General features: G+C 38.7%; 1 protein-coding gene across 1 annotated transcript in view; it reads left to right on the top strand.

Annotated features, from left to right (window-relative positions):
- Positions 1 to 16,742, top strand: part of KDM7A (lysine demethylase 7A) — a 42,250-nt gene extending 25,508 nt beyond the window's left edge. The window contains exons 11-19 of the mRNA XM_019653269.1: positions 858 to 1,067; positions 3,029 to 3,153; positions 3,365 to 3,519; positions 4,756 to 4,853; positions 5,395 to 5,540; positions 5,667 to 5,875; positions 7,230 to 7,315; positions 9,328 to 9,601; positions 10,144 to 16,742. Of these exons, the coding sequence (XP_019508814.1) occupies positions 858 to 1,067; positions 3,029 to 3,153; positions 3,365 to 3,519; positions 4,756 to 4,853; positions 5,395 to 5,540; positions 5,667 to 5,875; positions 7,230 to 7,315; positions 9,328 to 9,601; positions 10,144 to 10,238 (1,398 nt within the window). The 3' untranslated portion in view covers positions 10,239 to 16,742. The remainder of the gene's footprint in view (positions 1 to 857; positions 1,068 to 3,028; positions 3,154 to 3,364; positions 3,520 to 4,755; positions 4,854 to 5,394; positions 5,541 to 5,666; positions 5,876 to 7,229; positions 7,316 to 9,327; positions 9,602 to 10,143) is intronic.
- The last annotated feature ends 3,092 nt before the right edge of the window (positions 16,743 to 19,834 follow it).

Raw genomic sequence — 19,834 nt, 5'->3', positions numbered from 1 at the left:
GGAAATTCTGACACATGAATGAACCTTGAAGACATTAGGCTAAATGAAATAAGATAGTCACAAAGGGACAAATATTGTATGATTCCACTTATATGAGGCTCTTAGAATAGTCAGATTCATAGAGACAGAAAGTAAAAGGTGGATGCCAGGGGCTAGGGGTAAGAAGGAATGGGGAGTTACTGTTTAGTGGGTACAGAGAGTTTGGGAAAATCAAAAAGTTCTGTAGATAGATGGTGGTGATGGTTAGACAACAATATGAAACGTACTTAATGCCACTGAACTCTATACATAAAAATGGTTAAAATGGAAAATTACGTATACGTTATCACCTAAGTTATGTCCTACAAAATTATGTGTATGTTAACAACAGTTTTTTAAAAAGTTGCAAGTGGTTGCCGCTGAACAATGGGAATTGGGATGGGGAAGGGATGGAGAAGGGAATTGGGATGCTATGCTTATAGAATTTTAATTTTCAAAACTACATAGGTGTGTGACTTTGCTTTAATAAGCAATTATTGACTTATGCAACTATGTAAGTAAAAGAATGTTCATCATCACAAAGAACTGGAAACAGCCTAACTAGCTACCGTAAGGATGAGGTCACTCAGTTACGCTATATCCATACAGGGAAGTGCTGCACAGCCTTTAAAGTGATAGAGAAAATCAAGGAAATATGTTCACAGTACGTTACATGGGGGAGAGAAGGAAATGAAGGTCTCAGTGAATCTTGGATGATTTGTTCTTTTTGTTTATGTAATTAAATTGAGTAGTTTTTGTTTTCTAAAGTATTTTTATGGCTGATTATTCAGTCAGGCATGTATATAGCCTTGTCATAAAAATATTCTGAATTCTTAAAGGAGGAAAACGGCAAACCCGTTAAATCTCAGGGAATTCCTACTGTGTGTCCAGTTTCAAGATCCTCAAATGAAGCAACTTCCCCATACCATTCCCGACGAAAGATGAGGAAACTTCGAGATCATAATGTTCGAACTCCTTCTAACCTAGACATCCTGGAGCTCCACACAAGGGAGGTCCTCCGAAGATTAGAGATGTGTCCGTGGGAAGAGGCAAGTGTTACGTTTCATGATTCCAAAAAGAGACTTGGCTGCTCCTTGAAGTTCTTTAAAAGGATAATGAAAACAGTCTGACCATTCTCAGTCTCTGACCTTTGCTTATTTCGCATTGTAGGGGTGGGGTCAACAGTACTTATGCCTGTGATGGGGGCGGTGCTTCAGCTTTCTGGGCATTGGGGTGGAAGTAGGATGACTAGATCTTATTCATTGGCTGACATGCTTATTGAGTGTTTCCTAAGTGCCATGCTCTCCTAAGCTCTGGAGGAGATACCAGAGTGAGTAAACTTTAGTCCCTACCTTTGTGTAGCTTCCATCCTAGTTCAGGTTGGAAGGATGGGAGGCAGGGACGTATGTTTAAAATATATAATTTCAGGTAGTAAGTGTTATAAAGGGACCCAAAACAATAGAGCAGTAGAGTAAAGGGGCTTGGGATGGCCAGCTACTGTAGCTGCTCAGGTGGTGACATCTGAACTGACACTTAAATAATGGGAAAAAACCAGATGAATACACAGATTTGAGGCAAAGTATTGTGAGCAGAGGGACGAACAACTGCAAAAAACCTATCCCTGACCCAACAGCATCACATGGGTGACAGGGAGACTGGGAGACTTAGAATAAACTCATTAAAGCTTGAGAAGTGCTGGCTAATGGACAGAGGGGAGAGTGGGGGATGGGAGCAGTAACAAGATCAATGAAGGGCCTTTGTAAACATGGTAATGAGTTTTCTGTGTGAGCCGTATTATCCATAGTTTTACATCTTAAGTAGAGTAGAGGCATAACTTAAAATGAACAAGATAGAGGGTCGGCCGAGTGGCGCGTTGGTTAAGAGCTGGCTTGGGACGCCAGAGGGCCCCGGTTCGGATCCCACATATGAGGGCCAGTGACACTGCCCTCCACAGCTAAGATGCTGAACAACAGCTCAACCTGGAGCTGGGCTGCCGTGAGTCACTGGCGACGGCGCAGGCTGCAATCCCTGCTGCAGTGGGTTGCCATGGGCTACCGTGTGTAGCCAGCAGCCACTGTGAGCAGCCAGCAGCCGCAGTGAGCGGCCATCCAGAAGCTGGTGACTGATCTGCCTCGCCTGGGAAGAGGGCAATGATGGTGCCAACTTGGGCCAGTGAAGCAACGTCCTCCACAACTAGACTGAAGAACAAAAAAGACAGCAACTTGTCTGTTCCCCTTGCCCCAGTTACCCAGTGCTGTTCCCCTCTCCCAGTTCCCCAATAAGAAAATCTTTAAAAAAAAAAGAACAAAATAGAGAAATTGGAATTAAAGTACTTAAAAAAATTATATAGAAATTATAACTTCCTTAAATATTATAAATCGTATGTAATTGTATTTATACTGTTTTAAGATTTTGTTGTTATTCTAAACCTCCTTAACCCATGGCCATCTGGGAGAAAATTAAGCATATTATGACATGTTCTATTATTAAAGAAAAAAATTACCTTAAGAAGGAAGTATTCTTCATGAATTAAAAACCAGCTACTGTGGGCCTATGTCACATGGTGGCCTTTGTTCCTAGTGACAGCTGTCTGGTGACCTGTAAGCTGCTGTCTGTGCCTGGTGGGAGGATTAGGCATTAGGTCAAGGATAGTGACTGGGAAGGACCCAGCAGCTAAGTACTTCGTCAGAAAGAAGCAAGGGAAAGAGAATTAGAAAGTACATTAAGGCAGTGTTTCTCCAGCTTTCCAGCTTTTCAGCCCTTCTGCAAGAGTGAAATCTCTTTGAATTTGCTTTATGCAAGCTTTACATTCTTCTTTCTAGAGTGTGTGTTACTGTTGATGGCCCTGCATAGAGAAGAAACACGTTCCTGCTTTGGTTTAGGAAGCATTAGAAACACTGCGTGTTTCTTGGCCAGGCAACAACTGGGGGAGGTGGTACCCTGTATTCCTTTAGTCAAAAAGGCATTTTTGAGGGTGGAGGTTAAATAAGTTCTCTTTTTATACTTTAAGGACATCTTGAGCTCTAAACTGAATGGAAAATTCAACAAACATCTCCAGCCATCTTCCACGGTACCTGAATGGAGAGCGAAAGATAATGATCTACGATTACTGCTGACAAATGGGAGAATAATTAAGTATGTCAACCAGATCAGAGTATCAAACAGATTAGTTCCCAGGGGATTCCCTCTGTTCACTTAATCCCTAGTCCATACTATTGCCCAGCTGGCTGAAATATGGGGAAAGTGTCTCAATGTCCACCCTCTCTGCAAATTAAGGGGACAGAGGGTCCTGTTTGGCTGTAGAGTTGCTCTATTTTCTGATGATTATTTTTCTCCTGATATACAGAGATGAAAGACAACCCTTTGCAGATCAAAGTCTTTATACAGCAGATAGTGAAAATGAAGAGGATAAGAGAAGGACAAAAAAGGCAAAAATGAAGATAGAAGAGAGTTCAGGAATAGAGGGGGCGGAGAATGAAGAATCTCAAAAACCACTTAACAGTATGTTTGTTTTAATGGTCATTTTAAAGGCCTGTTCATTACTAATGTGATAATATGTGAAGTCACGTGCTAATTTTAAAGTTCTTAAATTCATAGTAGGATTGAAAATGCTTGTATTTCTAGTACTTGTTTGAGAAATCAGTATTTCTGAGTAGTTTAGGCAGCAGGGAAATGCTGAACATGAATGCCAAGTGGTGTAGAGCACAGGGAAGGTGTTATTGATGGGACATATGTGGGTCAGTGAGTTTTTACAAGAGTCACATGAAAGCTCATGCATTTTTTGGGCCTCTAATCCAAATAATAAAACAGTTGCATGTTTAATGCAATTTCATAAGTAACTTTAGCTATCATGTATGTGGTTTTCAGCATTAGGAGACATATAATTAATTGGCTGACCTGAAGCTATTAGTAATCCATGTATTGTTTTACGATTGTTAACAAGAAGGCCTGTAATTGATTATTAATTGGTTATCATCAGTGTGACAGATAGTAACACCTCCTCCTCTTAGAAATCTTTCTTTGAATAAAGTCTCAATTTCTCACCGTTTTTCAGGGCCTCCATATACCCTACTGTTTTAATCCAGATAATTAATACTATTTAATCTATGTCGAATGTTTGGTATTGCTGTAGTCGGTGACTGTGTATTTGTTCACATGCCGGGGAAAGGTGGCTAATCAATGGAATTCACCCAACCGTTGCTCAGTGGTAATGCATGTGGGAGAGAAGGGCAGTGTTAGGGCCCAGTGTGTAAGTTGGTTGAATTCATTATTTACTTGAATGCTTTATAGGTTTAGGAGAGTTATCTCTTACTTTTCTCTTGAGAGAAATAATGTGAAAGGGAAAGTGTAAAGCATCTTATAGCTTATTTTAATGTTGAGGTTTTTTCTAGAAAGAAATATTAAAATTTGTTCCAAATAAGGAATATATAATTATGTTCAACAAATTTCAGAAATGATTTTAGAATACACTTACATCTATTGGGTTGTTGGAAAAGTCATGCCGAATTTTTGCAATGAAAAACAGAGAAAAAAAATGTCATGACTTTTCCAACAACTCAATATATCCTCGCCACTTAGGGAGAAAGTCCTTGGGGGAAGAAAGAAATGAAGAAGGTATAAGCGTGAAAAAGGAGGCTAGATAGAGCATGAGTGATGGTGACATGAAACTGGACAGACTTTAGTTATCATCCTGTTAATAGAATTCTGATGACTGTCTCTCTCTTCTTCCCGTCCCAGGGTTTTTTACAAGTGTGAAATCAGAACTCAGGAATCGATCATCAGAATATTCTGATATTTCTGATTCAGAAGACTCTGGACCTGATTACACTGCACTGGTAAGCCCCCAAGCCTGTGATTCGTGCATTACCTGATGTAAAGATGAACACCCACTTTCTTTCACCTAGGAGGAAAGTGAATGACAGCTTTTCCCAAAGCCTGACTCTCTCTGACCTTCGTAGCACAAGGTCTTTTTCTATAGTGCTGGTAATTACACATGTGCTCGCATGTACATATCTATGTACGTCCACACACACACACACACACACACACACACACACCATCATGGGACTACATTTGATAAACATAGCTTTTGTCTGATTTTGGAAAGGGTGGAGGGAGATACTATTTTTATGTTTCTCATGTTTCTCATAGGTTACATTTCATTTTACCTTAAAGAAAACCTGTACAGTGTGTTTTTTACTAAGAAATTATGTTACTATAGTTACTAGAGATTTTCACTTTTTCATATGAAATACAGAAATAATTCCATGATAATTAAGATTCTTACTTTCCCTAGATGGATAAAATATTTTTTGCTAGCTTGTCCAGACTTGGTCGGATTTCTTACATAGCTTTGCTTCCATTTAATTATCTCAGAAAAATAATTTTACCACTGAAGAGTCTGAAAGTTCAGGTGATGAAAAGAAACAAGAAATAACATCAAACTTTAAGGAGTCTAAGGTGATGAGGAACTTCCTTCAAAAGAGCCAGAAGCCATCCAGAAGTGAAATTCCAATTAAAAGGTAGGCTTGCTGATGGTAGTAGTCTCATGTCACTGTGATAGAAAGGATACGAAAACTCTTTTAGTTTTAAACTTGACCAAAATGCCATTAGAGTAAATCGGCTCTTTCTGTTTACCTGCTCTTTAGGGAATGTCCTACCTCCACGAGCACAGAGGAAGAAGCTATTCAGGGCATGCTGTCTATGGCAGGGTTGCACTATTCCACATGTTTACAAAGGCAGGTCCAAAGCACAGACTGCAGTGGCAAAAGAAACGCTCTCCAGGACCCCAGCAGCTACCACAGCAGTAACCACGAGGTTAGGCAGCTGTATCGCTATGATAAACCAGTGGAATGTGGTAAGAAGCATACATTATCAGTCTCTAAAAAGTTACCCTTGACCCCCAAATTAATAGCTGTATAATCCCAGTTGAGGTCAGAGATTATGAATAACAACTGTTCGTTGCACATTTTCAGTTAGAAATGGTACTAAGCATATTGGCTAAAAAATACATGATAACAAATTACGTAAGATATAAGTATAAGATCACAAAATGTAGATTAACTGGGATTGAGAGTTGTGTTCACCAGCATAATTTTTATCATTACTATTGAAAGATTGTATTATTTCCCTTTCATAAGTTAATCAGAGTGGAAAGAATGTCGGGTGTTTTAAATGGTCTGCTAAGCTGGAACAAGCAACCTTTTTTTCCTTTCATGGGAGGGAAGACAAGTTTTTAACTGTTTCTGATTGAGGATGTTCTCTTTCCCACTTGAATAGGAAGTATTAGGAAAGAGAGAAGACTTGATGGCAATATCAGTGATGCCACATAGGGTTTTCGTCTCTGTGCCTTTAGTGAAAAATTTTGTTTCCCTAAATGTCTGAGGACTAGGGAGAAGATGGTGTTTTGTTTAAACCAAATGTCTATTATAGCAGTGTGTTTGTTCTCACGTAAATGTCAGTTGTGTACCAAGAGTTTGATATCCATTTCACTTAATTCTTGAAACAACATTTTGGTGTAGGTAATATAACTTTTATAGGTAAAGGAAATAGGATTTAGTGAAGTTAACTTGCCCATACTTATGTAGCTAGTACTCAGTGGTGTTGGAATTTGAACATAGGACTGTTTGATCTCAAAATCTTTACATGTTGTTTAAGAGGAGACTGAGCTTTACAGAGATTAGATAAATAACTTGACCTAAAGATGCATTGGTAATGGAAGAACTCAAATTCAAATCTAGGTCTGTCTGACTCCACCATACCATTCTGTCTCCCTATAATCTCTTTGGTCCCTTGAAAAGAAAGCTTCTGTGGAAATACTGCAAAATTCAGGCAAACATATGCCTTTATTCTGTATGGGAAAATATATCATTTTTAGAGAGTGTGTGCTGCATTTGGTTTTACATCTACAGCAGATGGCCATAGAATTTTACTCTAGGTCTTCTAGTATCTGGCACAAAACCTGTCATATAACGACAGCCTTTGAGAGAATTGAAAGAATTAACATGTAAGATGGCAAGCTGGGGACTGTTTTGTTTTTGAGAGGGGAAGGAATGTGCTGAGTATATGTGAATAAATATTTAAGGCGTTAACTTACTCATTTTTTAATAAAATGCCAACACAAATTTGCTTTCAATTTTAAGCATGTAGCTAACTTTGTTCTTTCAAGATCAAGCTTGTGTGAAGGTAATTGAATTGAAACTTCTCTTTAGGATACCATGTCAAGACTGAAGATCAGGACTTGAGGAGTTCTTCTTGGATTAAACAATTCGATACAACTTCCAGATTTAATTTTCAGGTATAGTCAAGGTTTGATACATTAAAAGGAGGTTTAGAATTGTCATTAATTCTGTTTTTACTTTTTTTTTTTCAACTTCAACTAGTTAACTACTAAATGTAGGAAGGTAAAAATTACAATTAAATGCACATTTGAACAACTACCCATTTTTAGAGATTCTGATATAATGAGTAATGCAAAGCTCATGTGTAAAATGTGATCTTGAAAAAAATAGTTTCTTTAAGGAAGTAGTTAAGAACTATTGTCTGCTAACACCTTTAGGTTATGTCTGGTTAGAATGAAACATGAAAATACCAGAGAATCTCTTTTTAATCTCTGATATTTCTTGAACATTTTTAGATACTAAATTTCTTTGGGAATTAGATGAAAATTACAGATTCTGTTTCCAGAAAAATGTTCATCATAAATACTGAATTTTGCTTATATTTTCTTATGGTTTGTGTCCTACCCCCAGACCCACCCATTGACTCCAAATTAAGAACCCCTGCTCTAAGAGAAGACACTTTATGTCTTAGGATCCCAGCATATTAATGCTTATACCAAACAAAACGAACCCAAAATAATTTTTTTTTAAATAAAACTTTTACAATAGCACGAAGCAAGGAAAGCAATATGAACTTTTGATGCAAATCTTGGAAAATGACAACCAATGAAAGAATCAAAATTCTTATGTGGCAGAGGGGATCCCTAAACCTCCTAGACCCCAAGCATACTGAATAGTGGAATTATGGGTGGTTTTTATTTTCTTTGTTTGGCTTATCTATATTTTCTGAATATTTATCAGTTTTACAATAAGAGCCAAGTTTTTCTTTTTAAGGCAAAATTTTGTGTGTACAAGTTCTTTTAATAGAAGGACATGCTCCAGAGTCTAAGGTTAAGTAAGAAATCCCTTAACTGTTGTAATTCACTCATTCGATATGATTTTATAGTGCCTCACTGTAGCTGGTCATGGAGTTTATTAGCATTAAAAGGATTCAGTGTGAAAAGTAGCTATTACTTAAATCTAGCTGTTGTTTTTATAGTTGTCTTTGAAAATAAAGAAGTAGAGGATGGATAATTAGCTTGGTCACCTTAGAGACAACCAAATATCTTTTGCCTATAATCTAGAGAGAGATTACAGAAAGGCATGTCAAATCCTAACAGTTGTTTCTTCATGCTCAAGCATATTTGTAAGACTAATTGAAAGCAAGTCTGTGTTTAATGCTGTTTTTAAAACTTACTTGACCATTACAGAATCAGAGATATACAGAAAAGGTTGAAAAGAATCAAAGATATATTTTATATCATGCACTCATACACATACAATTAAAACTAGTTTTATGAAACATCATATCTGCAGTGTGCTCTTGTCTTCTCAAGTTTATCTTTTCCTTTCTCATTTTATTTCTGGCCTTGACCCTCTCCATTGATTTCAGGACCCACAAATCAGTAGGTTGGTTTTTTTGCTGACAGTTCACTCAATAATCTTAAAAGACTGAAGAAAGACTTGTTAGAGAAAAACCAGACTTGGGGCTCAGGATCTAGGGATTTTTTTCTTTTTTAGCAAGCTACTTAAATACAGATGAACCTTACAGAAGTTAGGTTCTAAAAACAATAGTATATTCCGCCATAAGAGATACATGATATGGGAACTGTGCCATGCTGAGGAAACAGTAGGTACACGTCTCCCATCGTGGGCTCCTTCCACGGCACAGGCTCACCGAGTTCAGGATGGCTTGTTGAAATTATGTTCATATTCTCTCTCTGCCCCCTCCACCTCCATATATAAAGCTTTCTTCTTGACTTAAGTTATGATGGAATTTCAGTACTTGAATCCTTCAGAGCTGTTAGGTTTGGGGATGAGATAGCCATCAATGAAGGGTGGTCTTCTGTGGCCACTACATGTGAAGAAAACCAAAGTCAGTTGTCTATATCTTCTCTCTCTTGACTTGCTAAATGCATAGAGAGGTTAAATACCTCACTTTTCTCAAAGGAACCTTAAAAATTCAGTAGTTTTCATCTTTCTTCTTTAGGATCTAAATAGAAGCCAGAAGTGCATCAAAAAGGAAGGTTCATCAGAAATGAGTCAGAGAGGACAAAGTAGGAATTCTGTGGACAGCAGTGGTTCAAACCCTCAGAATGGAAAGTATATGCAGAACTCAAGCTCGCTTTCGGGGCCGTGCCAGATGAGTAATGGCAGTGGAAGCCCAGAGAGGCCGCTTGCTGAAACTTCCTTTTCAGTGCCCCTTCACCCCACCAAGAGACCTGCATCAAATCCCCCGCCTATCAGCAACCAGGCAACGAAAGGTAACTTACACTCTGTAGGTTAAGTGTATTTCTGACAGTATATGATGGAGAGAGGGGCAGCCTGATGCACTGTGGGCAGTACAGTGAGCGCAGTGTGTCCTGGTTACTATGGGAACAGCAGAAGGACCCAGAGTGGCTGTCAGGAGGATGAGGCAGCTCCTGAGAAGGATGATTAAGGGGGAAGTGACAGGATAGACAGCACTGAAGGAAAGAGATAGTATGACCCACTGTAGAAAGGTGAGAAACAGTACACGGGGTGTTAGTGAAACTGCAGTCAGAATATGGTTAAGAGCTTCTGTTGAGACAGGCAAGGATCAGACTGTGAGGGGGGTGGGCCACGCACATCCTGGAAGGACCCTGGCCTTTACCCCTCATGCGAGGAGATGGAAGGGTTTAAAACAGTGGGGCTCTAGGAGCATGACTTTGCCCTTCAGAACACCTGGAATCCTTGCTTACCTCATGGCCCTCCCCTTACGTCTTCCAGGTCCTGGATGCCAAGTATGATTTTCATCATTATTTACACTGTTGTTGGTGTTTTATAGGTAAACGTCCAAAAAAGGGAATGGCAACAGCCAAACAGCGCCTTGGGAAGATCCTTAAGTTGAACAGAAATGGCCATGCACGTTTTTTTGTGTGACGGAGCTGCTGTTGGGGCCACTCTTCCCTTTGGAGACCAGTCTCGGGGGTGCGGGCGCCTGGAGCTCCCGTGGTGCGTGTACAGTAGAGAACACTGCCTGAAGAACAAAATGAACCTGATGCTGCATTTTCACTGTGCCACACCCACTCAGCAATAACCATTTGGACCTGGTGGGGGAGAGGAAGAAGGAGGGTAGAACCTTAAAAGGAGACCTTGAACTGGAAAGGGTCTCTTGTCAGGGCTTGAATTTCATTTTGTTGTTGGTAGTGTCTTGATTTATTTTCAGTGGTAGGGTAAAAAATTATCAATAATTTATTTAACAGATTTTTTTTTAAAGTTAACAGCTTTTAAATTCTTTCTTTTTTAAAGCTATTTATTTGGAAGATTTCTGGAGAAATATCTCACTAATTTAGATTTAAGAATGTGAAGGTTTTTAAATTATTTTTGATAGTGTGTGTGTTACATGTGGGGAAGAGCCACGGTAACCGTAACTAGTCTGGACTCTTAAATTTGATATTCAGGTTAAAGTCTTAAACAGGGATTTGATGCATTAATTATTTTAAATTAAGATGTATATGAAAATCATTTTATTTTATATATTTCATGTTTTTTATAAGCTATTAGCTTCGCTTTTGCTAACATCCAAGGTGCATACTGTTATCCAGGTTGACCTTACATCCCACCTTCCCCTCTGCACTCCCCGACGGTTGTGACGTCACAACAAGACTCTTCTCTTTGCAGGGAAACACTTTCATAGCCGATGTGTAAGAGCCACATAAAAGACCCCATATTGCTCATTTCATTTGACATTGCGATTTTCTTCTAAATATAAAAAAGGCTTCTTGCATTTTCATTTTTGCCGATGATATCTGGGTCCCAAAGAGAACAGCTTTAATATCTTTTTCCTACTTGTGGGAAAAATATTATAAGTTTGGTTAAATTGCCATATTTGTAGTTTTTCAAATACATTTGTAACTACAGAGGGCCTTCTTCATACTGCTGGTGTTGGAAGGCAGGGCCAACACCTGCCACAGAGGTTATATTTTACAACACTTTTATTCTGTGTACCTAATTTGTTGGAAAATATGGTTTGACTTAGTTTATTCAAATCTGCATAATAAGCCGTAATATAATAGGACTATACTATATTAATTGTATAGAAGCAAGCATGTTGGAGTAGATATTTTGTGGTGTGTGTGTGTGTGTTTAGTTTTTTATTTCTTAACTTTCTATAGAATTATTTAAGACATGGATTTGGAGTAAAATGGGTGCTTCTTGCAGTTTCTTCCATCTGTCCTAACTTAGCCAGTGTATTTGAGGATAAGTATCTGGTTGATCTTTAAGGTAATCATTATCCCCTTAATTCACAATGTTTACTAAATGCCAGTTGCTAATAATAGCTAATATTTTTCTTTGTTCCCCCATGGCATAAAAATAAATGATTTCTGGGAGTGGGGTGGAGATACTTCCAATGCTGACAATAGAGCATTTTACAAGTTCCTACAAAGAAAACATAGACAAATAAGATCAAATTTATTTTTATGGAGAAGAAATATGGCCATATTATGGACGTGCTTTTTTTACTCAGCAAGGACTTTCCCTTCTGTATTAAGTATCACATGTAGCACTAAGAAAAAGAAATACACCGTCATCTTTCATGGTTGCATTCAAATGTGTATTTTCAAAGAGATATTTCTTACTCTGTCTTCATTCCAGTATTTCATGGAATAAATCTGAAACAGCTTATGAATTAGCCTTTTTTGGTCCAAGTGACTGGACCAAAGTCTGGATCTTTCTGGTGTCAGGAAGAATTTTTATGGAAATACTAAATGTCTATAAGTGGCCTACTTAAACTCTGTCTACATTATGCCAAAACCAGTTAAGAGATGAGTACAGTCAGTCATTTGATTGGTCATCAGATCTCAAAACGTCAAAAATTTGTGTCTGACTGATAATCCCACCTTCCCCACACAATATATTACTGTGATGTTTTGGTTTTCTGTAGACACCGTTTTAATATTACAGTACATATGTTTTTGTCTTGGTTTAAGAAATAAGAGTTGCAATTTCTTTTTTTCAGTTACATCATGATCTGGGTGTTCTTTTTTGTTTTCTTCACATTTTTCACAGCTCTAAGTATTTCTAATTACCTGACTTTTTTCTTTAGCTATAAAAATTAAAATGAAACAATTTATTTTTATGAATTAAAATTGTGGCCAGTATCCACCCTGTGTACTTAGCCTGGTAAATAGTAAATTTAAGTAGCCGGTATGAGGAACTTTTAAGTGAAGGTACTGTGGATTAATTTTTGGCAGTTTTAGCCCACTAACTGGCTAAGTTAAAAAAAACTTGCGGTAAGGTAATAAATACAACCACTAAAACAGAATACATGTATCTTTTTCTGAATTGATAAAAATTCAGCCACTGATCCAGTGACTTTCCTAGTCTTGTGAAGTTACTGGCTGTGATGCATCCCTTTCTCTCATGGAAATGACTGAACTTTTGAGGTGACTGCAGCCAGTATCTGGACTCAACTGTAACAAACAACCTTTCGTCTTCCTTCTGTCTCATTTATAAACAATACTACTGTATAGATACTGCAACTTAGACAGGAAGACAGCAGTAGCAGTGGTGGCATTTAGCTAGTTATAAGCAAATACCATTATATAAAACAATTATGATTTAATATATGCAATTTTAATTGTAGGTAATAATTTTCCTGTATTGATTCAAATAAGTGACTTCTGTTAACCTGGGATCCACTGTACTGTAATTCATACTGTCACATAATATCATGTTCTCCAGTGTTGATTAATGCTGTAAACAGTACAGAGCTGGCATTTATAATAGTTCAGTATCCTAGAAATGCATTGAACTTCATAAGCATCAGTTAATTTTTAAAGCATACAAAATTGAAAATTCTGATTGAAATCATGTTATAAACTCAGAGAAAACAAGCCCATCTTTATTATTAAATACATAGCTTGAATAGTGTTCTAGTTTTTAATAATCCTAATTCCCTTTTTAATGAACTCTACTGTATTTATTCAGATGAGATCAGCAGGTATTTATCAGACACCTACTATGTGCCCAGCACTACTTAGTACTGTGGGGAAATACAAAGTTGAAGTGTGGTCTCTGCCCTTGAAGCTACCTTCTCCAGGAAATAAGCAGTATTATTTTCACTTCAAAGCAAACTTAAGCAAAGAGGGCGCATTTGTTTAAAAAAAAAAAGCATAACTTTATTAGTTTTAACTGAAATATATACTATGCTACTGTAGAAGTGGAAGTAAAAAATATTTTAATTAAAAAAATTGTAAAAAGCATTTCAAAAGTTAATTTATTGTTGGTAAGAGAGTCATGGTTTAACATGGAAGAGAGCAGAAGACCTGGATTTTTGTCAAAGCTCTGCCATTTATGTATCAGCGGTGTGACCTTGAGTAAGCCACTTATTCTTTCCACGTCTTAGTTTTCTCATTTATAAGTTTGGAGAAAAATGCAGTTAAGAAAAACATAGAAAACCATTCCCTAACTTATTAACACTTTATACTTGCAGATAATTTATCATTATTTAAATTACAACTGAAAGTTAATGAATACACATTTATATGCATTTTAAAATGAAAACTATTACTTACAAAATTTGTTTTATGTCAAATATATGCCTAGAGCATGCTACCTAAAAAATATGAAGAATCTCTAAAAAGGTGCTGAATTTAAAGTCAGAAATAGTGCTTGAAGTGAAAGGAGAAGTGGAATAGTTTATGGATAAGAGTGAGACTGTTTATCCTCAAGTAATCATTAAGGTTATTTAAAGTGATTGAAAGATAGTTTTAGATTTTTCTCAAAGAGGAATTAGGATGGTACTGCTCCTGGGGTACTCTTCAGGCATGGAATTAAAATGATGCAGCAACAACCCATGGAACTAGGGGGTAAAATAAGGTGGTTCCAAAGATGGGAATCAACAGGCAGCTCAGCGCTGGCTAAGAACGACTTGCTGGGTAGAAAGAGAAACCACTGTGGCAGCATAGGAAAGGAGAGTGATAGGACATCTTCAAAACTGAAGATACTTTCAGCCTTTTTCAGGAGATGCTCTCTATAGTGACAAGACTACCCCACAAAGAGTTCACCAGTGACCGTAAAGCCCAGTATGCTGCTGCCAGAAGTAACTATTGCAGCGTGTCAGCATTTTACAATTACACATTGAGACGAGGGCTTCATAATGTCACTCAGAAAAGTTCTCAGAAATTCATTTGTTCTCATTAAATATTAAGCAAATTGCTCCCTCCAAAAAGAGAAGCTAAAATCACCAGTCATTTTCGGATGCTCTAGACCTAGACCTTCATTTTAAGCAATCTTGAGGAGGTTAAGCCTCAGATCTTTAGCTGACGAAAAAAAATGTCACCGATAAGTAAAGGAGACAAATGAAACCCAGGTAGGGCAGTGATTCAGCTGGGGTCCCAGTGGATCCCAGACCTCACCCTATCACATGCTTCCTACCACCAGCCCTGTTCATAGGCAGCCCCTATGCAGCCTCTGCTCGTCCTGTGGTGGATGGTGTTGAAACGCTTACTAGAAGCCAGGTGGAAAGAAAGGGGAAGTAGTAACATACTGCATTGCTGTTGGACTAAAGTGATTTTAATACTGTAGCCTTACTAAAATCCCTGCCCTTAATTTCATTTGTTTTTCAGTGAACATCATGCCATTAGTCAAATATTTGATATTCCTTACATAAATACATTTTTTAAATTAGGATTAAAAGCAAATGCCTGTTTCCAAAGCAATTAGCTTATCGTGATTGACTGTGGTTTTATTCTTTTATAGTATTTTTTCCCCTCTTTAATGGGTAGGGGAAAATAACACTCATTTTTACCTGCATTCTACCCCTCAGAGTCTCCCTCTTTACCTTTGGTGCCCTCTCTAGTGTCCTAAAGCTTTGTCTTAACAAGTACAACATTAAATTTTATGTTAAAACCTTTTTGAAACTGTATTCAGTGATTCTTCCAACAAGTTTATCTGTTCTGCACTATTTCACTAATAAACCCTGGCTACCACGTAGCCCTTGACCTCCAAGTAGTTTGCCTATGCAAGACCTGTGACATTCTGAATTCACTTTTCCTTGTTTCAGAAAGCAGTCCTAAGTGGAACTTACTCATACAGATAATCCTTGCCTCCACCCCCTTTTATTTTGGCCATTTCCTTTGCAAAATGTCAGCTATTTTCCCCCCAAGATTTTTCACCAAAACAATGATCATAAGTGCTGGAATATATAATATTTTGCAGGAATAAAACAACCCAGACATACTCTTATATTTCTGTGGTAGATTTTGGTTGGTAATGGTTACCAGCATTAAGTGGACTATAGAATGAGGAGTTAATTTCTTGCCTAGAATCATTTCTTCCCTCTGATTCATAAGTAACCTTTTATTTTTACAAAGCCTACATATAACTTCCACATTATAGTCAGGGACCTGTGGTGTAACTTGCTAAGGGAACCCCCAGGTTATTTTATCTTGCTAAAGAAACCTAAACCAAACTAAGGGCCTTACATTTATGGTTAGACTGAATCAAAAGCTATAACCTCAATTTTTCCCCAAACAGCTTCTGACTGCAAAAGCAAGTCATGCAGTTGTTAGGTATAAAATAGCACTGATCAGGAAATGCATTTGCATCTTTGCAGACGGTATTTCCTTCCGAAAACACTTTTCTACTTTTAATATAAATTAAGCCATAACAGTTTGATGCTGTGGAAAGAGGGTGAAAAGGTTCATTTGAAGAGATTATATATGAATTTTCACATTTACTGTGAAATGTCTAACTTTGCCAGTGCTTCAGCAGGTTTTTTTTTTGGTGGGGAGGGGTAGAGGGAGGTGATAGGGAGGGGTAGTATTGATTTTAGGGGTTTCAAATCTGTGAAATTTGAAAAGGGGACAGTTGTTGGCTATGGTATTTACTAGTTTTGTAGTAAGGTTTTGCTAGCCTGACTGACTTTCCTTAAGTGATGTTTATGCCCATGGTCCATGGTGACTGTTCCCCTTTCTTGTTGGGGGTGTCTGCGGAGTAGTGTCTTGTCTGTATAGGCAGTCAGTGCGTAAGCACACGTGTGTCCTTTCAAGACAGAAGTACACTGTGTGACTACGGAGCGGGGTGTGGCTGGGAAGTGGGATGCTGAAGCTTTAAGAGCAATTTTTTTCCGATTCATAACAGTATTTCCCATCTTTTGCCTGCAGGCAGGGAAAGTGTACAGTATTTATTTTGTTTCTGTTTTAAATTTGTAAGTCTTTAAATAGCTTATGTTGGTTATTAGAGGGGAGGACAAGTGACTTGTTTAAAGTGTATTTGGTATTCTTTCCAATTTCTGTATTTTGAAATATTGAAATTAAAATTGTATTACTTCTGTTTTGATTTTTTTAGCGCTCAGTGTATTTTTGGCTCATTTTGTTTGAAAGTATAAATGTTGAAAGTTGTATAAAATGTGTCTTCGAAAGAAAAATTTGAATTCTATATCCAGTTCTGACTTTCTGTTCCCTTTTTCTGCTTATTGAATCATGGGAGAATTATTTGAGTTTGTGAAAAACTGTATCCAACTTAGGCTCCTTACTATTTCTGAAGATTTAAATGTGAAAAGTAATGTGTCATATTATTTTATTAGAGTCATTGCTGGGGAAGCAATGGCTGACAGAGAGGAAAGAACACAAAAGGATAATTAGCAAGATAAGGCTATGTGTGGCCATGGATGCGGGTGCTACTGGTGGACATTTAAGAACATTTGTTGTCCCCACCTTGGACACCCCACACACACTGAGCACCTGCGGTATATTGGGTGCTGTTCTAGCACTGGAGCCACAGGAGTGAACAAGACAGCTCCTGTCAGGAGCATATGGTGGATGTGAAAAGCCTGGGAGAACGAGACTGGGACCTGCCTGCCTAGGGAATGTGGGAGTGGAAGTGCAATCTAGTGAGAAAGATGAGTTCTGTGTTGGACATAGTACTTTTGAGGGGTCTGAGAGGCAGGTCTGGGAGGAGCTGAGTGGGGTGAGGCTTTGCCTTGGGGAAGGAGCACTGCATGCAGCAAAGCAGGCAGAAGAGGAGCCTGGGAAGGGGCAGGAAGTGGGAGGAGGGACGGCTGTGGAGGAGGAGCCCAGGTGCAGATTCGTGGAAACCAAGGCGACAGAAGGACCAAAGGCCTCTGCTCTTGCCCAACAGTTGGAGGTCCAGAGTGCACACACCTCAACAGCTGTTCCAAGAGTGGTACCCAAGGCACGTTCACACCTTTCTTACTGGCCTGCTTTCTTTCAGCTGATTGAAATTAAATCTGAACAAATCTGTTCTTTTATAAAAACCCACATACTAGCTGAACCTGTAGGATGTTAACCCTTTGTCTGCTAGGAGTGAATTACCAGGACTGCGCTCATTAGACTTTTAACCTGGTTTTCGTGTTTCCACCAAGCAGTGGGTCAGATCATCACGGTGTGATGTGGGGTGTTACCCACCCCTCCATTTATAGCGGAAACAATGAGGTGCTGTGCTGCAGACAGGTTTTTGAATAGAAGCCCTCATTATCTTTGTTTTATTCCATTTGAGTACACTCTGTGAATAGGGCATATTTTCAATTCTTCCTTACAATGACCCAGCAAGGCAGGTGGTGGTCTTCCCATCCTGCAGATGAAACGGAGGCCAGAGACAGTAGGTAATATGGCCAGGTTCACAGTGCTAATGAGTAGAACTGAGATTTTCATTAAAAACCTAACTCTGAAGGCCATGTTATTTCTTCTGAATTATTTTTCTCTATTTTTTATTGTTATACTTTCAATTATTAAAAAGTAATAGATGGTCTTTAGAAATGATTTGTAGCCTAAAATTTTTTTGTAGGCATCCATTTTGGATTGAAAATATATTTTCTTACAGAAGTTTTCTGCCACTCAACTTTCAGTCTGTCCTTTCCCAGGGGCTGGGCCCAGATGAAAGAATGCTGTTGATTTTCTAGGATCCCACTTTCTAGTGAAGAACGGGCTATAAACAAGGGACATGTGATATTGTTACAATACCTGAACCTAACATGAATTCCCAAAGTCACAGAGCTAGGCTGTGAGAAGAGGTCATGCCTAGTGCACCCCTTCCCACACTGAAGACTCTCCTGCCATCTTTTTCTGCCCTTCATCTGTGGTAAATGGATCAGAAAGAAAAGTTAAGTTTCTCGCTCTCTAGAGATTGGGTAAAAGAAAAGCAGAACTATGGGAAAAGAACCCTATCCATTTTTAGAATTCTATTTCTGTCAACTATTAAGATCTGTAGAAACTCATCAATATGGTGTTATAAAGGATATTTCCAGTTTCTTTACAATAAAAAAGATAGAATGGGTTTTTTCTTTAATGAGATAAAACTAGTTATATAGCTCACTTAGAACCTAAAACCTAAAATGTAATTGCTTCGTAAACTTTATATAGGTGTGCTTGCTTTGAAAATACAGAACAGTCATTGTTAATGTGTAAAACTACAAAACAGGTGATACCTAATTATGAAAATACTTTTTTCTACCTAAAGGGGGAAAAATAGTGCTTCCTGAGAGCTACTTGATTCCACAGAGCGGTATTTTCAGAGCTTTGAAGCAGGACCCATCATGGGTGCTGTTACTCTGCTCTAATTCCTGGGCAGGGTGATGTGCAGGGAAGGAATTGCTCAGGGTCAGCAGGGCTCATCTTGGAAGACAAATCACACAGCAGGCCGGGGCATGGATGAGGATGGAAGTATGCTGAGCCCAGGAGGGTCTGGGCTACAAAGGTTCCCGGCCAGGAAGAGGAACCGGGCCATGAGCAGGAGGAGCAGAACGTGAGCTCCAGGCTTGGTTCCTCAGCTCCAGATCAGTGTGTGCTGCTGGTGGGGGCCACCTGATGGCAAGACTGTACACTTCTCTATCAGATCCCAAATCCCCATGTTCAGTCCCAAATGTGCTTCTCAATGAATGACCTCAACAGTCCTCCGTTGCCCAAGCCTGATTACTGGGTGCTCTTCTTGAACGATCCCTCTCCCTACCCCAACCAGGGATTCACAGAGGCCTGTCAATTTGTCCTAACATTCCATTAGTCCTTCTCTTGATGGCCACCAACAACCACAGTCTCTCTTTAGGAGCTTTTAGGATCAAGACCAAAATCCTTAACGTATATCAGTCAGAGGTCGAGTCCACTGTAAGGGAAAGAAAACCCCAAACACTAATGGCTTAAACAAGATAGAAAGCATTCCAGGACTGGTGACTTCACGAACTTGTCAGGGGCCCAGATCCATTCTGTCCTGCTGGCCTGCCATCTTTGGCATATGGCTTTCACCTCATGATCCAAGATGGCAGCTTAGAGCAGCCAGCCAGAGAGGGGAGAAAGGGTGAACCTGTAATCACTTTACAATTTCTTTATTCTTGAAAGTCTCAAGTCTGGACATTGGAGGCCACAAAAACTGAGCCCCCTAATGTCTGGGTGACCTTGGGCAAGTTATTTAATCCCTCTCAATTTTAAGTCTCAGTTTTTTTCAGCTCTAAATGGGTGTAATGGTAGCTTCTACTTCATATGCTTGTTATGAAAAATAGATGCGATAATCCATGTAAA

This window comes from Hipposideros armiger, unplaced genomic scaffold, assembly GCF_001890085.2.
Source record: "Hipposideros armiger isolate ML-2016 unplaced genomic scaffold, ASM189008v1 scaffold_201, whole genome shotgun sequence".
Classification (NCBI taxonomy): Eukaryota; Metazoa; Chordata; class Mammalia; order Chiroptera; family Hipposideridae; genus Hipposideros; species Hipposideros armiger.
The sequence above is the reverse complement of the archived record's forward strand: the minus strand, read 5'-3'. Positions and strand labels throughout refer to the sequence as shown.